Raw genomic sequence first — 21,362 nt, 5'->3', positions numbered from 1 at the left:
ATCCTGCCCTGGATACAAAGCGAAAAATCCATTAAAAAAAAAAATAATCAAATCGTGTTTAATGTAAATGTTCAATGGGTTTTTCTAAATAAGAACCTGGTGCCGAGAGCATGATATTAAACATGATGTGGCTTCATATACTGTGCAAGAAAGTCTGGAAAATGAGAAATACGGGGATAGATTGCACTATGTAGTTTCAGTTTTGACAGATTTCCACCCCTAATAAAGAACAAATGAATGCCGCGCTTAGAGGGGGACACGGTGTGGCCAGACTCTGCATTTGCAAGGACTGCCTGCTATTCCTGCCTACTCCTTTCACAGGGCCTCTCACTAACTTCACTCCAGCTGCTTCCGACCTACAGCCAGAAGCCAGCGCACACCTGTGTGCAGCCTGGACTCCAGGCCAGACCCGGGACCTAAAGCAGGGCAGCTCCGTGTTACCAGCCCCTTCCCAGGCTGCAGAGTAGTGCGGCCGGCCGGAACCTTGTCCTGCCCCAGCTCTAACAGTGTCTGTGGGCCTGAAGCACGGGGCTTTCTTGCAGAAAAAAAATAAAGCAAACCATGAGCTGCGTGCTGAGTCTGCCCAGAACCAAACTGGACTTCTTGTTACCTTGATGAATAGTGTTTTGCCTCTATCCTACCACTTTCTGCTGAAAATAATAATAATAATAATAATAAAAATCTATCTATATACAAACACCTGGACTCAGAGCAGTGAAAACTGTAGCTAAGCAGTACCATTTGCTGCAGGGCTTTCAGTTCATAGCATCCTGCTCTGTTTCAGTAATACAGTCATTTGCTTGGCATATAAAAGGACAGCATCACGATGTGGAGAGTGTTGGAGAACGTTAGGTGGCACCCCTGTCAGACCTCGCAGGGAAATGTATGCTTTGCGTCTTCCTCGGAACCTAACTTAAAACAAAAGGATGCATTAAAAATTTTGCTCTGGAAGATTTTAAAGAACAGCACAAACTAAAAAAGCATCTGCCAAAATTAATTTTCAGTATTAAAAATCAGCACTGATGAGAGCCATCTTAGATCAAATAATTTATTTAGTAGTTCCATGTAAACACTTCAGATTTACTAGCAAATACAATGCTTGCTGTTCTTTTAAATAGATCATTCAAAAATAAGAATCTATTATTAATGGCATGTTGACTAGAGATTTCCATACTACTGTACAATAAGGAATTTGTTTTCTAATGAATTTAACATCTTGATTTTTCTTGTTCTGCATTTGCTTTACATAAAACCCAAAGGACACACGTTTGAACTGCTCCCTGCCGATGCCACTGGTGAATGTGGTGTATTAGGAAAGGTACGCAGGCAAATCCTCCCATCCTGGTATTGGCATAAGCTGATGTGAAAGTGGGATGGCAGAACTTTCAACGACACTGTTCAAAAGCACATGCCTTTTCGGTCAGAAAACAGAAAATAAACGGTGGAGAACTTCTCTTTGGGATGTATAAAAGCAATGAACTCCATTGTTGGCATTTACTTGTAAATATAACAGTACACATACACATATCCACAGTCTCTGAAAAGCATCCTATGAACTGAAGAAAGCAGTGGTTCTGAGGCTTGGTACACCAGTGCACTAAAATCAAAAAAATGATACCTTCTTACATAGTCAAATGAAAAATAAATATCTTTATTTTCTGCCTAATTTATTTCAGTTTTCAAATAATTTTTAAATAAATCTGTACAAAGTATACTGTTACAGTATATATTTGTAAGTTAACTGAAATGCCTAAATATAACAACACTACAATAAAGCAGTATAGATTGGCACATCTCTAATAAAGATTAACTTTTATACTCAAAAACAAACAAACAAACAACAAACAAACAAACAAAAACCTCCCATGAAACCCTTGATATATTTTTGGTATCTTTATGCATGTTATGTTGCAAACATATTACAGATGAATTCCCCCCTGTCTTAAAAAGAAAATAACTTGTACTTATTTTTCAGAGAATGTGAACATCTTTATACAGACAAAGGGACACTATCAGGCTAAAATATATATACATGGGAAAAAAAAATGCGAAGAGAAACTTTGATTGAAAAAGGGCAAGGTTTAGACACTTAGTGCACTTTTACCCACCTTGCCAAGCTAAGATTATAACCAGTGCCGGAGACCAAACCTGTCCACTGCAAGGCCCCGGCTGCACTGCTGTGCATGTGGCAAGGATGGCACCAAGCCTCCACCTGGGCTGGAGGGACCCCTGCGTGCTGGGGCAGGGTCCTGCTGGCTGCCTGCATCTCCATGCCGGGCCGCATGGCTCCGGGATGCAGGTGCTCTGGGAATGCTTTGAGCCAAATAATCCAACAAAAAAAGGAATTTTACCTTGTGATTAAGAAGGAATTAACACACAAGCACTGGGTGAGTTTTGCTTTTTTTTTTTTTTTTTTTTTTTTTCTTCTTCTTCATGAAACAAGAAGCAAAAATTGATCTGAGAGTGTCCCTTTGCTCAAAATAAAGACTTCTGTACTATATAGATTAGATATTGAAGCAATTGTGTTCACTACAAACAGGGCGAAAAAGCCAGGTACATTTCAAAATTCAAGTTTTCAAATTACATGATCCAACTTCAGTTGTTATCTTCATGAGCTTTTGAAAGCTTGTAATATTTCATTAAAGAATTCTGAGCCAGGAATCAGGGATAAATATTACAGATAAAGAGTGAGAATTTTCTCTATTCTTAATCTTTCCAATGATATATTAAATCAACGTATACATACTTAAAGTTAATCTTACATTAGAATGCAATTCAATATTGGCTGCAACATAAACCTATAAATAAATCAACTACCATAGATTAAACTCTGTTAAATATTTCTAAGTTAATAAAATATTGACAGTATTATAAAATTACAGTATTTACAATAAGAAAAAATCTAGACTAATATATACCTTTAACAGATCTGTTCTCCAATTTGGGATTGCCACAGAATTATGAATATATGAACAATTTATTATAAAGTTGCATTGCAATATAATTTTCCCATTAGAGCTAGAGAGGGTAATCTATCACTGCCTTTTAAAAAATAAGTGACTTCTCATGGTGGGGTGTAGCTTTTGAGTACCAAACTGGTAACAGGAGTCCTCCGCAAGACGTCTGAAGATAAGGTGGGACCAGCCTCAACTGCTCAGATTAAAGTTGTATTACAGAACTGCCAGCAATCAGAACCACACAGGCTGCAAAAGGGGAGGAAAGGTAGTTTTCAGCTCAGAGTGTACAGCTGGAAGACTCCCATCATTATGGACTCCAACTACGTCTGCAGGAGCTTTGATCTGCTCTACAGTGCAAAACCTCATCTTTTGTTTCACTGGGATGAAGTTAGCCTTAAAGGGACATAGTTAGGTTGCAGCTATAACAGAAATGCTCTTGCCAGCTATGCATGATAAAACCACACTAAACATCTGAGAGTCTGTACTGCTTGCTTTTGGAGAGGTTGCTTTTTTTTTTTTTTTTTTTTTTTGGGGTGGTTTTTTTTTTTTTTTTTTTTTTTGCTTAGAGTGGTTTTGATTTTTTTTCATATTGTTTATTCAAAAGAAAAACAAATGCTGGGACTGTGTAGTCAACCCATTTTCTGTTCTCACCAGCTTCACTGTTTCTCAACTATTAGCAAAATATTGTTATGTTTGGGTTGCAAATACTTAGAAAAAAGGGAGACTTCAACTCTCCCAAGTTGATTTGTCTTGAGAAATTCCGAAAATTACCTAAATCAATTGCAGTCATTAAAAATGCCAGCTGCTCTTGAAGTCCCAAATACCTAGCAATGTCCTTTTAAGGATCAGACCTTTCACCTGCCTTTTCTCTCAGCCTTTAGGGAATAGTTTACAACTAGTTTAGGATGGGCAATGTTCAAATTCTCTCCCTCCTTCCCACTTTATGCTTCCTTTATGATAGAGAAGCCTTGCTTTCTAGCAGAGAATAGAAAAAAAATTAAATTAAAAAAATCAGGAAAAAATCATATCCATATTCTGTTCCCACCCTTCCCTACCCCCATCCTCTTCAATGTAAAACAGAGAAGTCATTTTGCAGTGTATACTTTTGTAATAATTACTTTCCAAGCCCAGTCCTGAAGATGCTTATGAGACACCTGCCCACAGGTTCTGGGAAGGTGAACCACGTTATGCATCTGCAGGAGCTTGTATCAGTCCCATACCAGGCAGACAGGAACACCTCTGTCCTTGAAAGTAGACTTTAAAATGTTAAATAATAATTTGTAAACTTGGGTCTACATTACCAAGCGAAGGTTCTAGGTCTTGTGGGCTCCATTTCCAGAGTTGCAGAGCAGGAAAACTAGAAAGAAAGCTTGGTACCTTTCAATCACCTGCCGGTTTGTACTGGGGGAAGCGGGGAACAAGAGAGACAAAACGGCAACTGACCTTATAAACAAAGGTATGTTTAGGGCTTCTGGTTTCAGGAATAAACCGATATTTACTGGTAAAAGTCTGCCAAAAAACAAAAACAGAAACACAGGATTACTGGTAAATATTGGTTTATATGGAGAAGAAAAAAACGTCATTGTGCTCCTGCTCTCCACGCGCCCGGCGCCACTGGGATGTGCCATGGGACTGTGTTGCGGGCAGAGGCCAAGAGCTGGCCCTGGACCCCCTGCACTTGGTGGCGACTGTTGACATGGACACCTCAAACCAGAAGCCGTGTGTGTACCGCAAAGCCAGGTCTCTTTTCTTTACTCCTCTCAAACTACGTGCCGCTTTCTGGACTTCCCCCCTCCTCCATGAGACTGCTGTTCACCCCACAGCCCTACAGTGTTTGGCAGCTCGGGAGACTAAAACCACTTGGAAATGAATTTGTACATAATATGGTATCTCACCACGAAGGCTGCTTTCACCTCAGCCCCTAATCTTTCACAGGTCATCCGTTCCCTGAGATACCATAAAATATACAAGGCTGAGTGTATATTTCAAATAAAGCATTTTCTTGTAAGTGGCATAAACCCATTCATTTTATTTACATGCTTATTTATTTCCAAAAATAGAGTTGGTCCACATTGGACAAGAGAAATCAAGAAGTCATACAGAAGAGTTAAAAGTCCAACATTTAACCAAAGTACAATGAAATTCCAGAATTCTGTGGCTGATTTGAACCACAGAAACATACATGAGCCACACAGACAATTGTACATATAGCATTATATTACCAATAATATTTGCAAACATGAGGTCAAGATGGCTAAAAACCCAGCAGAACTGAACCATGGGTCATGGTTGAAAAGAAGCAGGTGTGAGCGGCTGTCACTACCACAGGGAAACACCACTCTCCAGAGACTTGGTGCCACTTTTGTTGTATTTTCTTGACCCGAAAAAGTCCTGATTTACCTTCCCTGGGACCGAAAGGTCGGATGTATGCTAGGCGCAGCGCTGGTGCAGGCCTGGCGTGAGGCAGTGCGGTAGCCCTGGGCCTGCCCGTGCCTGGAGCACAGAGCCTGCCAGAAGCCGCCCGATAGCCCAGCCCCAGCACGGTGAGCTTTCTGCATGAGCAGGGCACTGCTGTGGGACAGGACCTCTGTCCCACCCTGCAACAAACAGCTCGGCCGGCCTCCACCTCACCCAGCCCTGCGCTGCACCGAGAGGTCACCCCGAACAGAGGAGCGGGGGTACGGGTAACCCAGAGTGCCCAAGGTGGGCCCAGGGGGTGCTGCTTTTACAATAAGGGTTTCCTTCCCTCACTGTGGACAGTTTTTGATTCTGGGAATTGATATCCTGTCTACCTTTTCTGGAAGACTACAAATAATCAGGCCTAGCTGGATTTATGGTATAGGAAGGAGTAGTATCCAACAGATGAGTGATTTTTCAAACAGTTTAACATTTTACATTGAAAAAAGCTCAGATAACTGATTGACAGCAAAATAAAAAAAAAAATGGAAAAGGTGCATTATCTTTGTTATGGCCTAGTTTATCTAAGTATTTCCATGGACCTCATCATGACAATATCTCAGTGTCTCCAAAGGACGGAAAAATATAAATCTGTATCTTGCAGTTAAAAACTTCCAACTAAAAGCAGAGTGGGCTTCCAGTCTACCCATTTGGGCTCTCCTGCAGAGAATCACAGAAAGTAAAACAGGGAAGACCAATGTAGCACTGCTGATACTTCCACAAATAAACCAGCCCACCGCTATGTGGGGCAGAACCACATGAAAGGTTATAAGTTTGTTTTCCTTTTTCAAGTCCTCTTTGACTTGAAAATATTTGGCCTAGAATATTACGCCTAGTCCAATGTGAATGCTAGTATAGAGCTAATTTATAGAATACCAATGATAATTATCTGTACCTAGAAGGATTTAAAGGCAAGTATATTCAGTACATTTAGAAAAAATACTACTACCAAAACACTAGACCTTTGACAGCAGTTAAAACAGAAGCAGCCGTGCAGTTTTCTGTGTGGATGGACAGCCTTTAGTACAAGTCACTAATACCATCTGAGCATGGAACAGACAATTTTTTCTTGTGATTTGTCTTCTGGAACATTTCTAATCTCAGATGTGAAATACATTTTTTAAAAGGTGGGCCTAATCCCATGCAGTTGGGTACATACAGCACTCCCCAATGAAACTCAAAGCCCAAATTCCTAAAAAGAGAGCACGAGAGATTTTGCATTTTCTTACATCAAATAGCTATCATGCAAGCATACTACAACATTTTTATACTGTGTACTTCAAAGTCAGCTGATAGCATTTCACTAGAATTGAGCAATACAATGAAACTGGTATTTCTAGCGGAGGGGAACAAAGGTTGTGTCAGTGACAACTGCCAGCTTACCAAGGGAAAACAGCTGAGGAACATCTTGGAAATCTAACAAACTGTTTTACCTACGAGTTCAAACACAGCAGCCTCTAAGATCTTAGCACGTAAGTCTGTAAAACATAGTTATTTTCTATGGCACTTTATGCACCTTTGGTTCATTTACTTTTGCTACCCAAAATCAGATGCTAAGGGAAAGACACTCTTCTTCCCAAATGAGCAAATCATTTAAAGCCCAACAATATTGTTGGAGCATTATTTTTTTTTCCTCTGTCTATTGCCTTGCATTGCAGAGGGCAGTCCCCGCTGCCGCATACTGCTTGCACCCAGCTTTGGTGCAGGCATGTCCCTCTGAGCTCTCCCTGCCGTCGTCCAGTTGCAGTGCCAGCCACTTCACTGGTATGAACCAACCTCTCCATGCTTTCCATCACCAATTCATACCTTTAAATAGTACTTTTAACAGAAGGCCTGGAGGTAAGCCTGCTGTTAACTGGCTCCTATCACAACACCCATTGACTTAGCACAGCACTTGCCATGACTTACTGAAGACAGGGAAGGCAGTAAAAGCAAGAGGATTCACTGTGACCTTTAGACATTTAAGAAGCCTTAAACTAAGGTGGAGCAGCAAAGGGTTGCTCTAGCCCACACCAGCTCATTACAGTTCCTCCTGGGTCCCTTGGGAGTGAGACAGCATAGGACTCACACATGCATACGTAACACGGACAACCTCAAGCATGGAGCTAGATGAGACCTGTAGACCTGTCTCCCCTCACCTAGCCTTTCTGCCCATTGTCAAAATCGACACATATTAGTTTTTTGTTGTTGTTAAAAACAAAATAAAACTGAATGCATCCAGCCCTGTTCGTTGCTGAGGCATGCTATGGGATGTGGCAGGCCTGCAAACTGAGCTCAGGGTAGATTTAAACTGGGGCCTTCACTGGGGTAGAATCTAGATGTCATGCTGCTAAGTATTCTGCGCTTGTGTCTCTTCTTTGGCCAACCAGACTTCTACCTAGATGTGCTCACCAGAAAAGTCCAGAGGAAAACCTACCCTTCTCTACCCTGCAACATTGTTTTTGGTGAATTGGCATTTTCCAGAGGAAACCTGCTTGCTCAAAGGCTGCAGACCTACTCAAGAAGTAGACCCGCCTCCAAGCCCAGGAAACCTTCAGTGTCCATCTCAAACTAGACTTCTTTCTACCTTGTACTGTCCAAGTGATCAGCATCAGTTGTAGGAAAAGAAGGCATCCATGATATTTCTCTTCTTGTTCCAAACATAATTTTTAATACCTTATTGAGAGGACTCAACCAAAAACTTTTAAAACATCCAAATAAAAATCAGATGATCCTCTGCCTCCTGATGTTTGCCAATGTGTTCAAAGATCTTTCCTTGCAGAAAGTACGTTGCTTTCAACTTATCACACACAAAGTGTGATACTAGTTCAGCTACCCCTTCTCAAACTGCAGATATGCAATTCCCAGTGCCCTGCTTAACATTTTAATTAAAAATAATAATAATCTGTTATCTAATTATGGAAAATACCAAGCTATTTTTTTCAACAGTCCCTATTTTTGCTAGTAACTTTAGTGTCTCAGACTCCGGGTCTTTTAAAACTTCTGTACAGGTACACTTGTTGCTCCTCCACTTACACTTAGTTTGCTCCATAATCTTTGCCTCAAATGATTGAGTTTCAGAGAGAGGCTCACCCAAAAGGACCAGATTACAGATAGCTGGGCTCTCCAATATGCCCTGTGCTCCAGAACAAAGCTGAGAGGTCACTTAAGTAATATGAAGTAGTGCAGAAAATTACCAGTGTGAAGTCCTGCATGCTCCAGTTTTCTCCCCAGCCTTCTCTCTGATAGACTTAAAATAACATTTGTTCCCTAAGGCTTCCAGTTCTTCAAAGCCCCTCCTACACTGTTTAATTTCCAGATCACAAATTACCCACTATGAAATATTACATGGCTCTTTCAGTCCACTTTGTTAGAGTTGGACCTCTTTCCTTTAAAGAGCGTTGCTGGGCTCCAGAAGTCCCTTCCTGTGTAACTATTTTACTGGATTGCTTTACACTTCCGAAGCTCCTTCATGACAAGTCTGTGTAACTAAGAATTTTACTTTTCTGATATTCTCTGCAATGTTTTATAACACAAGACTCATTTTTAGTAAAGAATCTTCCACCCCTGAGGATGCTGAACCTGTAATTGTACTGTGGTCACTGCTATTTAATGACTCAGCTGTAATTATATCTTGAACCTGTTCTTGCATTTTAGTCCTAAATCAAGGCTAACTCTACAACAGGCTGTTACAATAAATGATACTTTAAGTAAATCAAAATGTTTGTTCACCAAAATGTTAGCCAGCTCCTTCCAAGATCTGGCCAGATAGCATGGACATAAATGAATTTACTTTTTCCAACAGGTTTATGAAGATGTATGAACCTGGTTTTCCCTGAAGACCCATGAAATCCATAACCTTTTTCTTGTCTGGAATAGAAAATGTCTGAATACCCCTATTTCATTAAAATGGGGGATTTATCTCCAACACAGATTTGACTGTGTGGTCATCACTATTCCAATTTTCTCTCAGACTTTATGGGAACTTTTAAATCTAGTGCTCTTACACAATTTTATGACCAAGCATGCCTATCCTGTATAGTTTGATGGCAGGTAGTACAGTATTTACTGATTTTCATTATCATCCCCCCACCACATTACAATTAAGCTAGCTATATCAGGGTCTTTTAAAACTGCCAGGCAGTCTACTATGACTATTTTTATTTCACGTTTCCACACTGGTATACAGACTTCTTCCTTGTTTTGACCACATGCCTATTTCTCTTTCAAATTTTCAGTCCAACATCTGGTTGCTCTTCCAGCCTACACAGCTCTGCTCTCGAGTTCCTCATACCATGTGTGCACTGAAACTCACCCCCTGCCCTCCAGTTGAAATGGTCACACGTTACTGGTGTTCCTGCTCAGCACCTCACCTCAGCCGCCAAGAGCCTCAGCCTTCCATCAGCGCTAGTTTAATCGGTCCTCCCAAAACCCTGTCCACTTTCTGTGCCATCAGTCTAGTTCCACTACAGCTGAAGTGAAAAACAGCCTACACTACAAAGTAATGAGAATTCATCTATTTATCATTCCCTTTCTATTATTTTCTCAGGTACACATAAAAACTTTTGGATAGAGGTACCACCATGTCCTATATGCTGTCTTCTTCCCAGACAACCAAATTTGGATTCTCAAGTATTTCAACTTCTTTCATATTCAAAGATGACAGCCCCAGGACTGCCCCAGGCACTCTGATATCTTCCTGGATCTGTTTTTTTCCACTCATCAGTTGGACCACATAATCATCAGGAGCTGAGCCCGTATTTCCCACCATTAAATCCTCTGCCATTCAAACCTTCCAAAGCCATCTCCCCAACTTCTGAAGGCAGCTCTTCAACATGCAGAGAACAACTCCTCAAACAAGTCTTCTCCAAAATTATAAATTGCCCCTTTGGTCCTGTCCAGTTACAAGTCAAATTTCCTAAAATAAAAGATGAAGAAGCCAGTACAGAGGTGAGGACAGACAATGACCACCTGCAAATGATTCCATCCCATCTCCTCTACAATAGCTCAACAACTCTGGTCTCAAGATGCTTTCTGGATCTCACAGTGCCACCATTTGTTGCACTATGTAATATTTTATCACAAGATAATCACTTATAAAATGTGTCCTTTCTGCACTCCAGTGTGCTGTACCTAGTGCAATTAAACTGATATGCTTTAATTTCCATAACAAAGCAAGGATTTTTACTTTATGACCACATAAAGTCCATCTTTAAAAGTAGAGTGACTGCTAACTGATTCTTTTTTAATTACTTTAACCCACCAATTAGAGACTTTCATTGGACAAAATAAGTTACATATGCCCTTGCAGAGACCTGCAAGGACTCAATTAACAGGACTTTTATTGACAGATGAAGCTTGAAAGACACCTTTTTTTTTTTTTTTTTTTTTTTTAAGCAAGCTCAAAAGAACTCCTGAACACAGCATTGTCAAAAGACCTATCCGCAAACCAAATTATTTGAATTCATGAAAGCAGAGATGACAAGTACATTAATTTGCAGTGCTTAGTTCAGAATTATTAATGGTAGAAAAATAATTCAAAGTATCTAGTCCCTGTTTTACTCAGAGACCTGCTTGGTTTGCCTAGCTGTCCTTCATCTTCCCCTGACTACGATGAATGTCATTTATTACTTAAATATTTTTTTTTTAAGGAAAATAAATTTAGACTAGGTTTATAACCCTGTACCTGACAAGACACTTGGTTCTCTTCTAAACCTCTGGTGCTGTTCACACAAAATTTTTCTTTAGCTGACCTACCCACATGGTTGCTGATAAGCCAATATTACATTGCCAGCTCTTCTCATCATCACTTGAGCGGGAGATTTAAATACCAGATTTCACAAAATCTTTTATGCACACTTCCTAGCCCCATGATTTCTTGAAGTCCTGACAGATCAGTAAGCTTTCACAGTTTGCCTATAAATGTGAAAGCTGGACCGGCTTCTGCTGGACCAATGCAGAAGACGTGAGGTGGCCTTTGGAGACCAAGTTCCCGCTGTCCATCCTTAGGTATCCCGTGAGTCTTGAGGAGCTTGGATCAGCTGGCATTGATGAGGTGACACATGATCCCAAAGAATAGCCTGTCTGAGCTCCTCTGTGTATACAAAACGCTAGAGTAAAAGGCAAGCCTGGGAAAAGCAAGTTTCAAATGTTAGGAGACCACAAGCAATAGAGCCAACAGCTCCCAATGCACTCACAAACTATGGTGTAACTAGGACAGACCACAGAGAAATAAAAGATGCTCCTTAGTGAAACACCATGGCAAGTCCTACCAGGAGGTGAGAAAGATATGCAAAGCAGTATGGCTAACCTTTGAATTACAATACCCTGAGGTGTCCTATCCAGACAGGTACTGCACAAGGTGCACATTTGCTGTCCCGCCCTCTGGCACACAACAATATGCCTTTCTACCCAGGCAGAGGTAGAAGGAAAAAAAGCACCCCTTAACCCCAACCTTTGATCAGATCTAATGCTTGACAGTGGCTGAAGGGTGCTGAAGACCTCATGAACACCTGGTGATTTGAGCTTGATTCACATATCAAGACATTCACCAGTGACAGAACGAAAGAAAAAAACACCACCACTCATTTTCTCCACCCTCTACTCCCAGCAGTATGAATTACCCAGGGGCACACATTTACGGTGAGTGCGGTGAGACACTGGAACCGGCTACCCTGTGGATGCCCCATCACTGGAATTGTTCAAAGCTGGGTTGGATGGGGCTCTGGGCAACATGACCTAGTGAAAGATGTCTCTGCTCGTGGCAGGGGGTTGAGCCAGGTGACCTGAAAGGTCCCTTCCAACCCAAAAAATTCTGTGATTCTACAGTTATATGGATATAGCCTCTTCCAGCCTCTGTGCGAAGCCTGCATCTTCATCTCAGCCCTGGGAATATCAGCACAGCCAGCGACCCAGAGGAGCTGCAAACACAGGCTTGGGGTCAGCTCTGCACTTGAGACCCGTGCTGCAGAGATGTTGGTACTCGCCAGCCCCTGCATCCCAGGCACCTGCGCTGACCCAGCCTGAGCCACGGCCACACACCCAGCGTGGCTGTGTGAGACCCCTCTGAGGGCACATGAGCAGCACAGACCGACAGTGAGGCAGTGCCACCTCATGGTCAAAACCTCTGAGATGATGTCAGTAATGACACGACCTCTTACAACAACACAGTCAAAATGTGGACTGAAAAACCAGTCCCTTCACCATGTCCAGCATGAAACCCAAGCTCATTTGGGTTAACATAGTCATATAAAGTCATCTTTACAAATAGTTCTACATAGAAGTCAACGCACTGACCGGCATGATATTTCAACATATAGAGGTTTTTCTTTGAACAGTAGTCTAAACCTCTTAAGAAACCGTTAACTTTGGCTTCCCCATGGTGGGCAGCAGATCAGCTCCTGTAATAGCCTCTCCCCCTCCAAGTTTTCACCAGCCAAGAGGGGCACACCCTTCTACACCGCAATTGTAACTCCAAACCCCTCTCCTCTCTGATCTGCAGCAGAAAGAATTAAGCTTTTCTTCACTTTCTGCATATTTCAATATAGCGTTTCAAACAAACAAACAACTAAACAAAAACAAACAAACAAAACACACACACACAAAAACACTGCACCACAGCCGGGAAGGTTCAGAACAAACTTCCATTACCAGCATTGTAGCCAGTCCAATTTTCACTTCAGTTTCCTACGTGTACTAAGCCGAAGAGAAGACAAAGACATATTTTTGCAAAGCTAAAGGCAGGATGCACCGCAAACCACCTGACAACCCACAAAGCCAAAAAATTATCTGAGTTAAGATAGAGTTATCTGCTGAAGGAGATCCGGAAGATGCTCAAGAAAGCATTCTTCCAGCTGAGCCTCAAAACAACAAGGAGCAAAAACAGCCAGCAATTTACACAGACAGAGTCTCCTGTTTGATCTAGGACTAGGTCTACGCAAGCGATCACTATGGCATGAGCCAAGTGGAGCTCTACAGCAAAAGGGTTGGTGCTCAGGATCTGACAGCTGCATTATCAGTGTTTTGGGGATTTTACTCTTTCCACGAATTGCAGCTTGGTCCCACTGGTTGTGAGGACTTGTGTTTTGTCTTTGTTTAACCCACAATGAAACAGTTTGCATGCTCTGAGACTGCTCCATGATATGTTATGCAGGGATGACAGAGACTTCATCATCTCAGATTTTCTACAGAGACTGTACAGGCGTGCTCCTGATCTAAGCTATCAAGTTCATGCAGACACTGCCCCTGCTGCCCTGGGAGGTGTGCTGGGGGGATCCATGGCATCTGGAAGGAGACGACATCCATGTGCTGCCTAAACCCAGCCTGAGCGGGAATCGATCTTTGAAGGACTGGTGGCCCTCCAGAGTAGAAGCTCAGGACCAGATTCTCCTTCCAGACACACGCGCACCAGTGGTATCAATCTGAATGGGAACAGCAAAGTATTGTTCAGGAACACCCAGCCATTCACTTTGTCTTGTTTTAATCAGTCAACACTCAAAAAGAGATAGCAGGGTCAGAAGTCCTTTATCTTTTCACACTTAATCTCTGGCTAACATTTTCTGTGAAAACACACCTCATTCCTTGTGAAATGAATTCAACTCTCCCTCTTCAGTGATATTTTACCTCAAACGGGCCACACAACTATTCACTATTTTTATAGACGCAGGCGCGATGTGCTCTGCCTCTCCTGACAAGCACTGCAGCCTCCCTGGCCCCAGGCACGCACAGTGTGCTGGCACCTGACCGGGCCGTCCCGCTTGGCTCCACGTCCCCTCTGCTTGCACCTGCCCCGTGGGCCAGGATGCTCAGGAAATGAATTCCAAGCACCACCACCTATTCTCCTATTCAAGGAACGCCAGTTTATATGCTGAAACGTCCCAAATGCAGCCAATGCATAGCTTAATCACCCTCTTCTGCCAGCCTAACCCTCCTGTCTTATTACAGGTGCTCTGAAAGCCCCAGGAATCTGCTGAGCTCTCTTTTTCCCACCCTCCAGAGGGCTCTGGAAAGGACACCACTTCTGGGGCTCTAACTGGCTACTAGGATCTTCTCCCCCAGCACAAGGTCTTTGTACCCGGCTCAGTACCCGAGCGAGTCCCCAGCCTCCTCCCGCTCACCGCTCACCGCTCAGCATGGGTCTTCATTACTGACAACAGCATCGCTACGTGCCCGCAGGCAAGCACTTAGAAATGCTAACTCCTTCACCTTTTCCCTTCCCATGTATTTCTCCATCAACAACTTTTACACGATCCAAATTGCAATAAAATATCCAGTACACCGTTGGCAGATTAACTTTGTTATCATCTAAAAACTGCTATTTGGTATTTACTTCTGTGTGACACCTATAGTTACCAAGATTTGCATTAACTACAAACAACGCGTGGCCCAGCAAATCCTGATATCCCACCGGTACGTTGCGGGAAGTGGGATGCATGCCCGGCTACTCCATAGGCTGACTTTACCCTGGACTTGTGGATGCTGCTAAAACAGTTCCAACGAGAACTGAAATTCTTCAAAAAGACAAAAAGTAGAAAAGAAGGGAAGGCAGGTTAAAAGAAGCTCACAAAGCGGACCCAAGACAACCATCTGGCACAAACAATGTGATAGCAGGGAGACAGCATCACTCATCTGAGCCAAGCACACAGCCCATTCAGGGCTCCCCCACTCCGGCACAGGAACTTCAGCTGCCAAATTAGAGAAGCATTCTTCATTTACCATCAGCCCATTATTCTCAGTAATTTCAACACAAGAGATTCAGCTCAAAAGAAAAAATGCCGTGTGCTTCAGGTCCAAAGATTAGGCTCTGGTTAAAGCAGTCTGTTCAAAAATGTTATCATTTTGAAAGTTCATTAGATTAACCTTAACTAGCCTAAAACTATATATATGCATCTCCTTGCCACATTCACAACCCACACACAACATTTTGCGGTGCAGAGAGCTAACTCATGTGAAAGTAACCAGAGTAAAAGGAACCACAGGCTTGAAAAAACACTCTGGGCTGAAATTATCTTTCATTGTTACAAGCGGCACAGGAGATTGCAACAGCTTAAGGAATCAAGAATAAAAATGGAACTAGCTTGTTTACCTTGTCAGTTTTGTCAAAACATTTTGACAACGCTTTGCATGCAGTCAGCTTCTCTATTCTGCTACCAGAAATTCAGATCCTTCCACCTATCTTTACATGTTATAGAACAAAACCAAGAGAGCAAAGGTTTAAGTGCAAGTGCAAGAAATACAAAGGCTGGCACAAAAAACTTAGAACTATGCTCGACTCCTTTTCAAAATAGTACAAACATCAACATGAACAGTGACCCTTCAATTACACAAGCTGAGTTAACATGAAGCGGACGGGCAGTAGAGGAGGATAATAAGAAAATAAAAGGAAAGTTTGAGTAAGCCTGACAAAAAGCAAAGCAAAGTGAAAAAAAAAAAAAAAAAGCTACAAACCAGGATTTTAAATTTGCAATTAAAAAAATATTGACAGTGTCCTTTCAACAGTGAAACTCTCTCCATTTTTAGGCAGACGCCTACCGCTCAAAAAGCAATCCAAGCCAGTAAGAAGCAGTAGCTTTTTGAATGAGAAAAATGAAAAATGCACAGTAACGGGGCAATTTGCTTTCACTGTCTTATTTCCAACTCACCTACGAGAAATGGAGACTCGTTTTCTGCATGTTAGACTAGCAAAAATCAGGGAATTTGTTGATTCTAGTTATACTCTGAATTTTCACATTTCACGGGAGTCCCCCACAATGTAAACCTGTTTTAGCATTCTTGTACATTAATGTCAGGATTTCCACTCCAGCTCCCACAAATTCTGAAACAGACAAGTCAATAAGATTTGGTATATGCCCTGAAATAGGAAACGGGAAGTCTAGGTTTTAAGCAAACAAACAAACAAAAAAATTAAGTTGGTGCTCTGGAAGGTGGAGGATCGAGACTCACTGGATCCTCTGAATTCTTCAATCTAAACAGGTGGAAATTTCACTTAAAATAAAATAAGAATAAATAATAATAATAAAAGTTTAATCCATTCAACTTAGAGAAAATAAGAAAGTGGCAGACCTTGGAGGAAGGGAGACAGTGCGCAGGTGCAAAAATATAACATGCTGTAGTTCACCACCTGATAAGAAATCAGAGTTTTGTTTTGCTCTGTTCTTTTTTAAATGCCAGGGAAACATATCCCAAAGGACATTTTTTGAGTTTACGGGTACTAAGCTACATCAAGGTGGAAGAAGCATGGAGTGAAGACATGCCAAAAACTTCAGGTTTTCACAAACCATTATCGAAAAAGTGCCAGTGTTTTTTAGCAAAAATGCATATTAACCAAATCACCACTGACTAACCCAGGCCACTTGCATATGAAAAGCTGCATCAATTTGCAGCATCAATGCTGACATTTTTGCCTTCTCCTTCCACCCACCTCCCCGATTTTTTTCCTTGGGAGACATACAGCGCCACTGCATTAGAACGTACAAGAAATGAAAACAGTGAGTACAACTGATATAGATCCATTGACTTTTTATTACAAATGTACTTGATCACTTGGCTTCAAAAAGTTTAAATCAATCCCTATTTTCTGTACGCCAGTACAAAGTAAAATCTATTTTACAAATTAAATACCTAAAAATTTGACAAAAATATTAAAGTTTGATGGAAAAAACAGTTATAAAAGTCGTAAATCCCCTTTTAAGAAGGTAAGAGATAACATCCCCTCCCGACCCCCACAGTCCTGTTATACAATATTAATAGCCATTTTTTAGAATAGGTAGGTATATTTTGCTGTTAGCATACAAGTCACTCTAATAGCTTTATCTGTATATACTCCAGTTAGTGCACGAATGCCATCTGATCGAATATAACCGACTATCTCTAAGTGATCCCTAATTTACATTTAAGAGCTTGCATAGTTTGAAGGGACAAAGGTCATACTACAGCTAATCATAAAAAAAGGTGGTTACAGTGCTATTTTTCAAGGCAACAAAGTCATTGCTCCCAAAAGACGCGGTCGCTCAGCTCCGAGCCGGGGCCGGCGCCCCGCAGCCCCCTGCCCGCCCGGAGCCGGGGGCCGGGAGCCGGGGGTCGGGGCGGGCGGCAGCCGGGGGGCGGCTTGCGCTGCGCAGCCACTTTCAGCCCCCCGCAAGGGACGCGCAAGAAAAGCGACACTGTCAAGTACTTCTTGCCCTCCTCTCAACGCCCTCCGCCGCGGCCGGCCGGGTCGCGCCGGGACTCCGGGCCCCGCCGCCCCTCCGCACCGGCACGGCCCCGGCACGGCCCCGGTCCCGGTGTGGGGCCGCTGCCCCCTGCGCGGTCGCGGAGGGACCGGGCAGCACCGGCGCCCGCCCAGCGCCTCCCGGCCGCAAAGCAGCCCGCAAACCGGACCGCAAAGAAGAGGCAGGAACCAACAGCGGCTGGTGCTTTTTATTTTCTGGGTTTTTTATTGAACTTCTCAGAGACAGAGCGGTTTCATTATTTTTTTTTTTTTCGTTTTGTTTTTGTAATTTTTTTTTTGTTTGGTTTTTTGTTTTTTAAACAAAAATTAGACTTTGACTTCGGAGGACATTTCTCCGTTAGTATAGAACCACTTACAGGGAGGTCGTATTTTAGCGGTAAATTACTTGACAGTGTCCCTTTAACTTAAAATAAAATAATGTCAGTATTGCAATGAATTTCAAGTTTTCTTGCACGTAGTCATTATAAAGTAGTTTTTATCATGCTCTTGGACCTATTCTACAAGACATTTAAAAGCATATCACCAAGGAAAATATAAGGCATACTTCTCAGGAATTAGATAACTTGGCACATTTGAGCATACTGTCTTTTTTGAAAACAACACATATGGTCAAATATACCTTTAATCTTCCAACATTAAACAGGGTTTTATGTACTTTATTTTAAATACTGAGATATTAGAGCCTTGGTAAAGTACCGAGCACCTCCGAGAAAACAAAACAAAACAAAACAAAAAAAACACCAAACAGAAAAGCAAAAACAAGCTCAAATCCCGCAAACCTTTACAGTCATTTAGTCTTTCATTATCATAATTCATAAAGTCCTAGAACATATATAATGTGCATTAAAAGGAAAAAACACACACACGCACATTAAAAAAAAAAAAAAGAAAAAGCCCCCAAAAAACAACTGAGACAAAAACTGACCACAAGCTCTCAGACACTGTTCACAAAACTGCCAGAGGGGTGTTACGCTGCAGTGGTTTGGCTGGAGCTGCGCGGCCCGTGCACGTCCCGAGCCAGCCGGATCCCAGGCAGGATCCGGCTGCCCGGGGAGGAGGATGCTCCGGTACTGCCCCGCCAGCAGCCGGCCCCGCGCCCCAGCTCGGGAGTCAGGAAGGGCACTTTGCTGTGTTTTCATTGACTCGCGCTACTTATTGCTGATAACACAAAACATTTTGGTAACTATAAGCAATGGGTGTCAATCCGCAGTACAACTTTTCAAACTGTAGTAAACAGTAGAACCGAGACAATCAAGTAGCAAAACCAAAGCAATTAATTTCCTAACTACGTCTAGCAGCATGGAGAATGCAGTCCTGTACACATCACAGTTGAAGTACAACAGTAATAAACGAAACTGCTCATCGAGACCCTCCAATTAAAAAGCAGGTTATTAGACAATGTTTACATGCAATTGAGAACCATTTCAAATGTCACATTATGCACTCTGAAAGCTTATTTTACTACTTGGAAATAGGAAAGTGCACATTAAAGCAATTTTAAACATTTCCAGTGATTGTTAAAGAAACAGAAACACCTAACTACGTTCATCTCATATTTAACTTTCTGTTAATACTAACAGAAAACTTCTTTAAAGGGAAATGCATGGTACAATGGAAACAGCTTGTTTTGACACTCACAGTACATCTCCAAAACAAGAAAAAAAACAGGGGGGAGGGGGGATAATTATAATTTTCAATAGAAATAAAGGACAGTAGAAAATAAAATGATTTAAAAGATATTTTTTTTCCCCACCCTTCTGAAACTCCATCCTTAACAATTAGCAAAGAAGCACAGACAGCTTCGCCTTCCTACAGATGGTGCCTTCTACGTACAACAGCTAGGTCTATGACACGGTTAACTTTGCCAAGAAGGTTAAGAAAAATGATTGCATCCCAAAAAACTTCTGAGTGGAACGAGATCCTAGTTTCTCTTAAATGCTTTCTACTGAATTCCAGCCAAGAAAAAAAAATAATATTTTGCTTTTTTACTGTTTAAGGCATCTTTTTTTATAACATCTTCTCTTCACTCGTCATGATGATAGTCATGCAGCAGTTTAATGATAAAAATATATTAATATTTTACTATACAGCAGCAAGAAGTTAGTCAATTAAAAGCACAAACTTTTTTTAAAAAGAAAAAAAAAACTGTAAAAGTCTATTATTACAAAGAATTTCATTTTGGAGAACGCAACTGGACAGATTAGTGTTCCGATCAACTCTGCGTTTCCCTACCCTAGGCTTCGACTAGCGCTCACGAGTATGCGCTCTGGACAGGAGGCTGGCACAGGGAGGGAAGGGTCACAGCTACGCTCGTCGGGTATGTAGCCAGTAATAGCTAGCACCACAGCTACATGGAAATCCATTACAAACACCAGCTTGGCTTTCACTTTTAAACGAAACTCAGAATCCCATGGCTCAGTAGGATCGCTCTACAACTGCGTTGCACTGATTTTTAGCAGGCCTACAGAAGTTAACAGCACTGGCACAGACCAAAGTATCGGTTCAGACCTCTTACAAGTTTAGGAGATAGCGCTAGTGCCAGTGGTGACAGAAAAGACTTGCTACCTGTTGTCCAAAACCAGGTTTACTGGAAATTGCTGCACGTTAGGTAAGTACTTTAAGTACACATAATAAAAAAAATATATTATGAACAATACAAGTACATCTCATATACACAATAATGACAATACGCCTACTTAGTTGTAAACCAAACAGGTGCAGAAAAATATTATGGGAGGAAATTCTTTACTTTCTCTCTCTCTTTTTCCTCTTTTTTTTTTTTAATATATATTTTTTTTTACTATTTGAATAACTTTGGTTCAAACGTAAAAATCACAAGTTAGCAAATTTCATTTAAATGCCTTTTTTAATAATTTTTCTTCATGTTCACAGAAGTTTCACTGACCATTTTTATATGTTTAAGGTCCAGATGCAATGCATATTGTATAAAAGAGAGCACTTATTGTTTACCTTGCATGAATTAAACCTACGTACCTTTTAACTCTACAAACTTCTGCATAACATTTAGACAAAGCTCAGACACACAGCATGCCTAGCCCTCATATATATATACACATCTCTAATCACAGGTATATAGGGTGTCAAATATACTATAGTAACCTCCATGTAAGGTTCGAAATTTGGTAACAAAATGAGAAGAAAAAACTAAAAATATTATTTTACGTGTTCTAAAATATCTCTTTTTTTTTGTGCTAAAGTCAAATGTTAGCTCAACATGAAAAGGACTTTTTTATATAATTCAGCAATATTATAATCTTGACCATTTTTGCAAACACTTTTAATAATAATAGCTTAAACGTGTACAAAAGTTCTCGGTTAATTAGGGAAATAAACACTCAGTTCTTTATATTTTTAATCAAGTAGGAAACACAGTTCATATATAATGTTATTACTTTTTTTGATTTTTTTTGTTTTGTTTTGTTTTTTGTTTTGTTTTAGCAGCTGCTTACTGTTTGATACGGTGGGTAAAGTGGAGGAACATCCAGCGATGGGTGGCGGGTCGGAGGCGTTGCTGTCGGTCGGGGGGGGCTGCCGGGCGGGGGGGGGGCTCCCGGGGGGTCGTGGCCGGGGACGTCTGCTCGCCGCCGCTCCCCGCGGCCGCCGCCCGCCCGGGCGGGCGCAGTCTCTGTCTCTGTCCGCGCGGCGGCGGGGGCGGCCGGCCGGCCGGCCGGCGGGCGGTCAGTCCTCCTCGGGCTCCTCGGCCTGCAGCAGGGCGCCGA

General features: G+C 41.8%; 1 protein-coding gene and 1 long non-coding RNA gene across 3 annotated transcripts in view; both read right to left on the bottom strand.

Moving 5' to 3' along the window:
• CYSTM1 (cysteine rich transmembrane module containing 1) overlaps positions 1-21,361 on the bottom strand; it is a 72,075-nt gene extending 50,714 nt beyond the window's left edge. The window contains exon 1 of the mRNA XM_035338926.1: positions 21,093-21,361. Coding sequence (XP_035194817.1) covers positions 21,093-21,124 — 32 coding nt within the window. The 5' untranslated portion in view covers positions 21,125-21,361. The remainder of the gene's footprint in view (positions 1-21,092) is intronic.
• LOC118173951 lies at positions 1,035-12,354 on the bottom strand. Of its 2 annotated transcripts, XR_004754466.1 has the most exons (3): positions 4,401-12,354; positions 4,259-4,314; positions 1,035-3,203 (listed from the first exon to the last, which is right to left on the bottom strand). It is a non-coding gene; the product is annotated as an uncharacterized LOC118173951 (long non-coding RNA). The 2 variants fall into 2 exon arrangements; XR_004754467.1 differs by lacking the exon at positions 4,259-4,314.
• Position 21,362: the final 1 nt, after the last annotated feature.

This window comes from Oxyura jamaicensis, chromosome 13 (assembly GCF_011077185.1).
Source record: "Oxyura jamaicensis isolate SHBP4307 breed ruddy duck chromosome 13, BPBGC_Ojam_1.0, whole genome shotgun sequence".
Taxonomy (NCBI): domain Eukaryota; kingdom Metazoa; phylum Chordata; class Aves; order Anseriformes; family Anatidae; genus Oxyura; species Oxyura jamaicensis.
The sequence above is the reverse complement of the archived record's forward strand: the minus strand, read 5'-3'. Positions and strand labels throughout refer to the sequence as shown.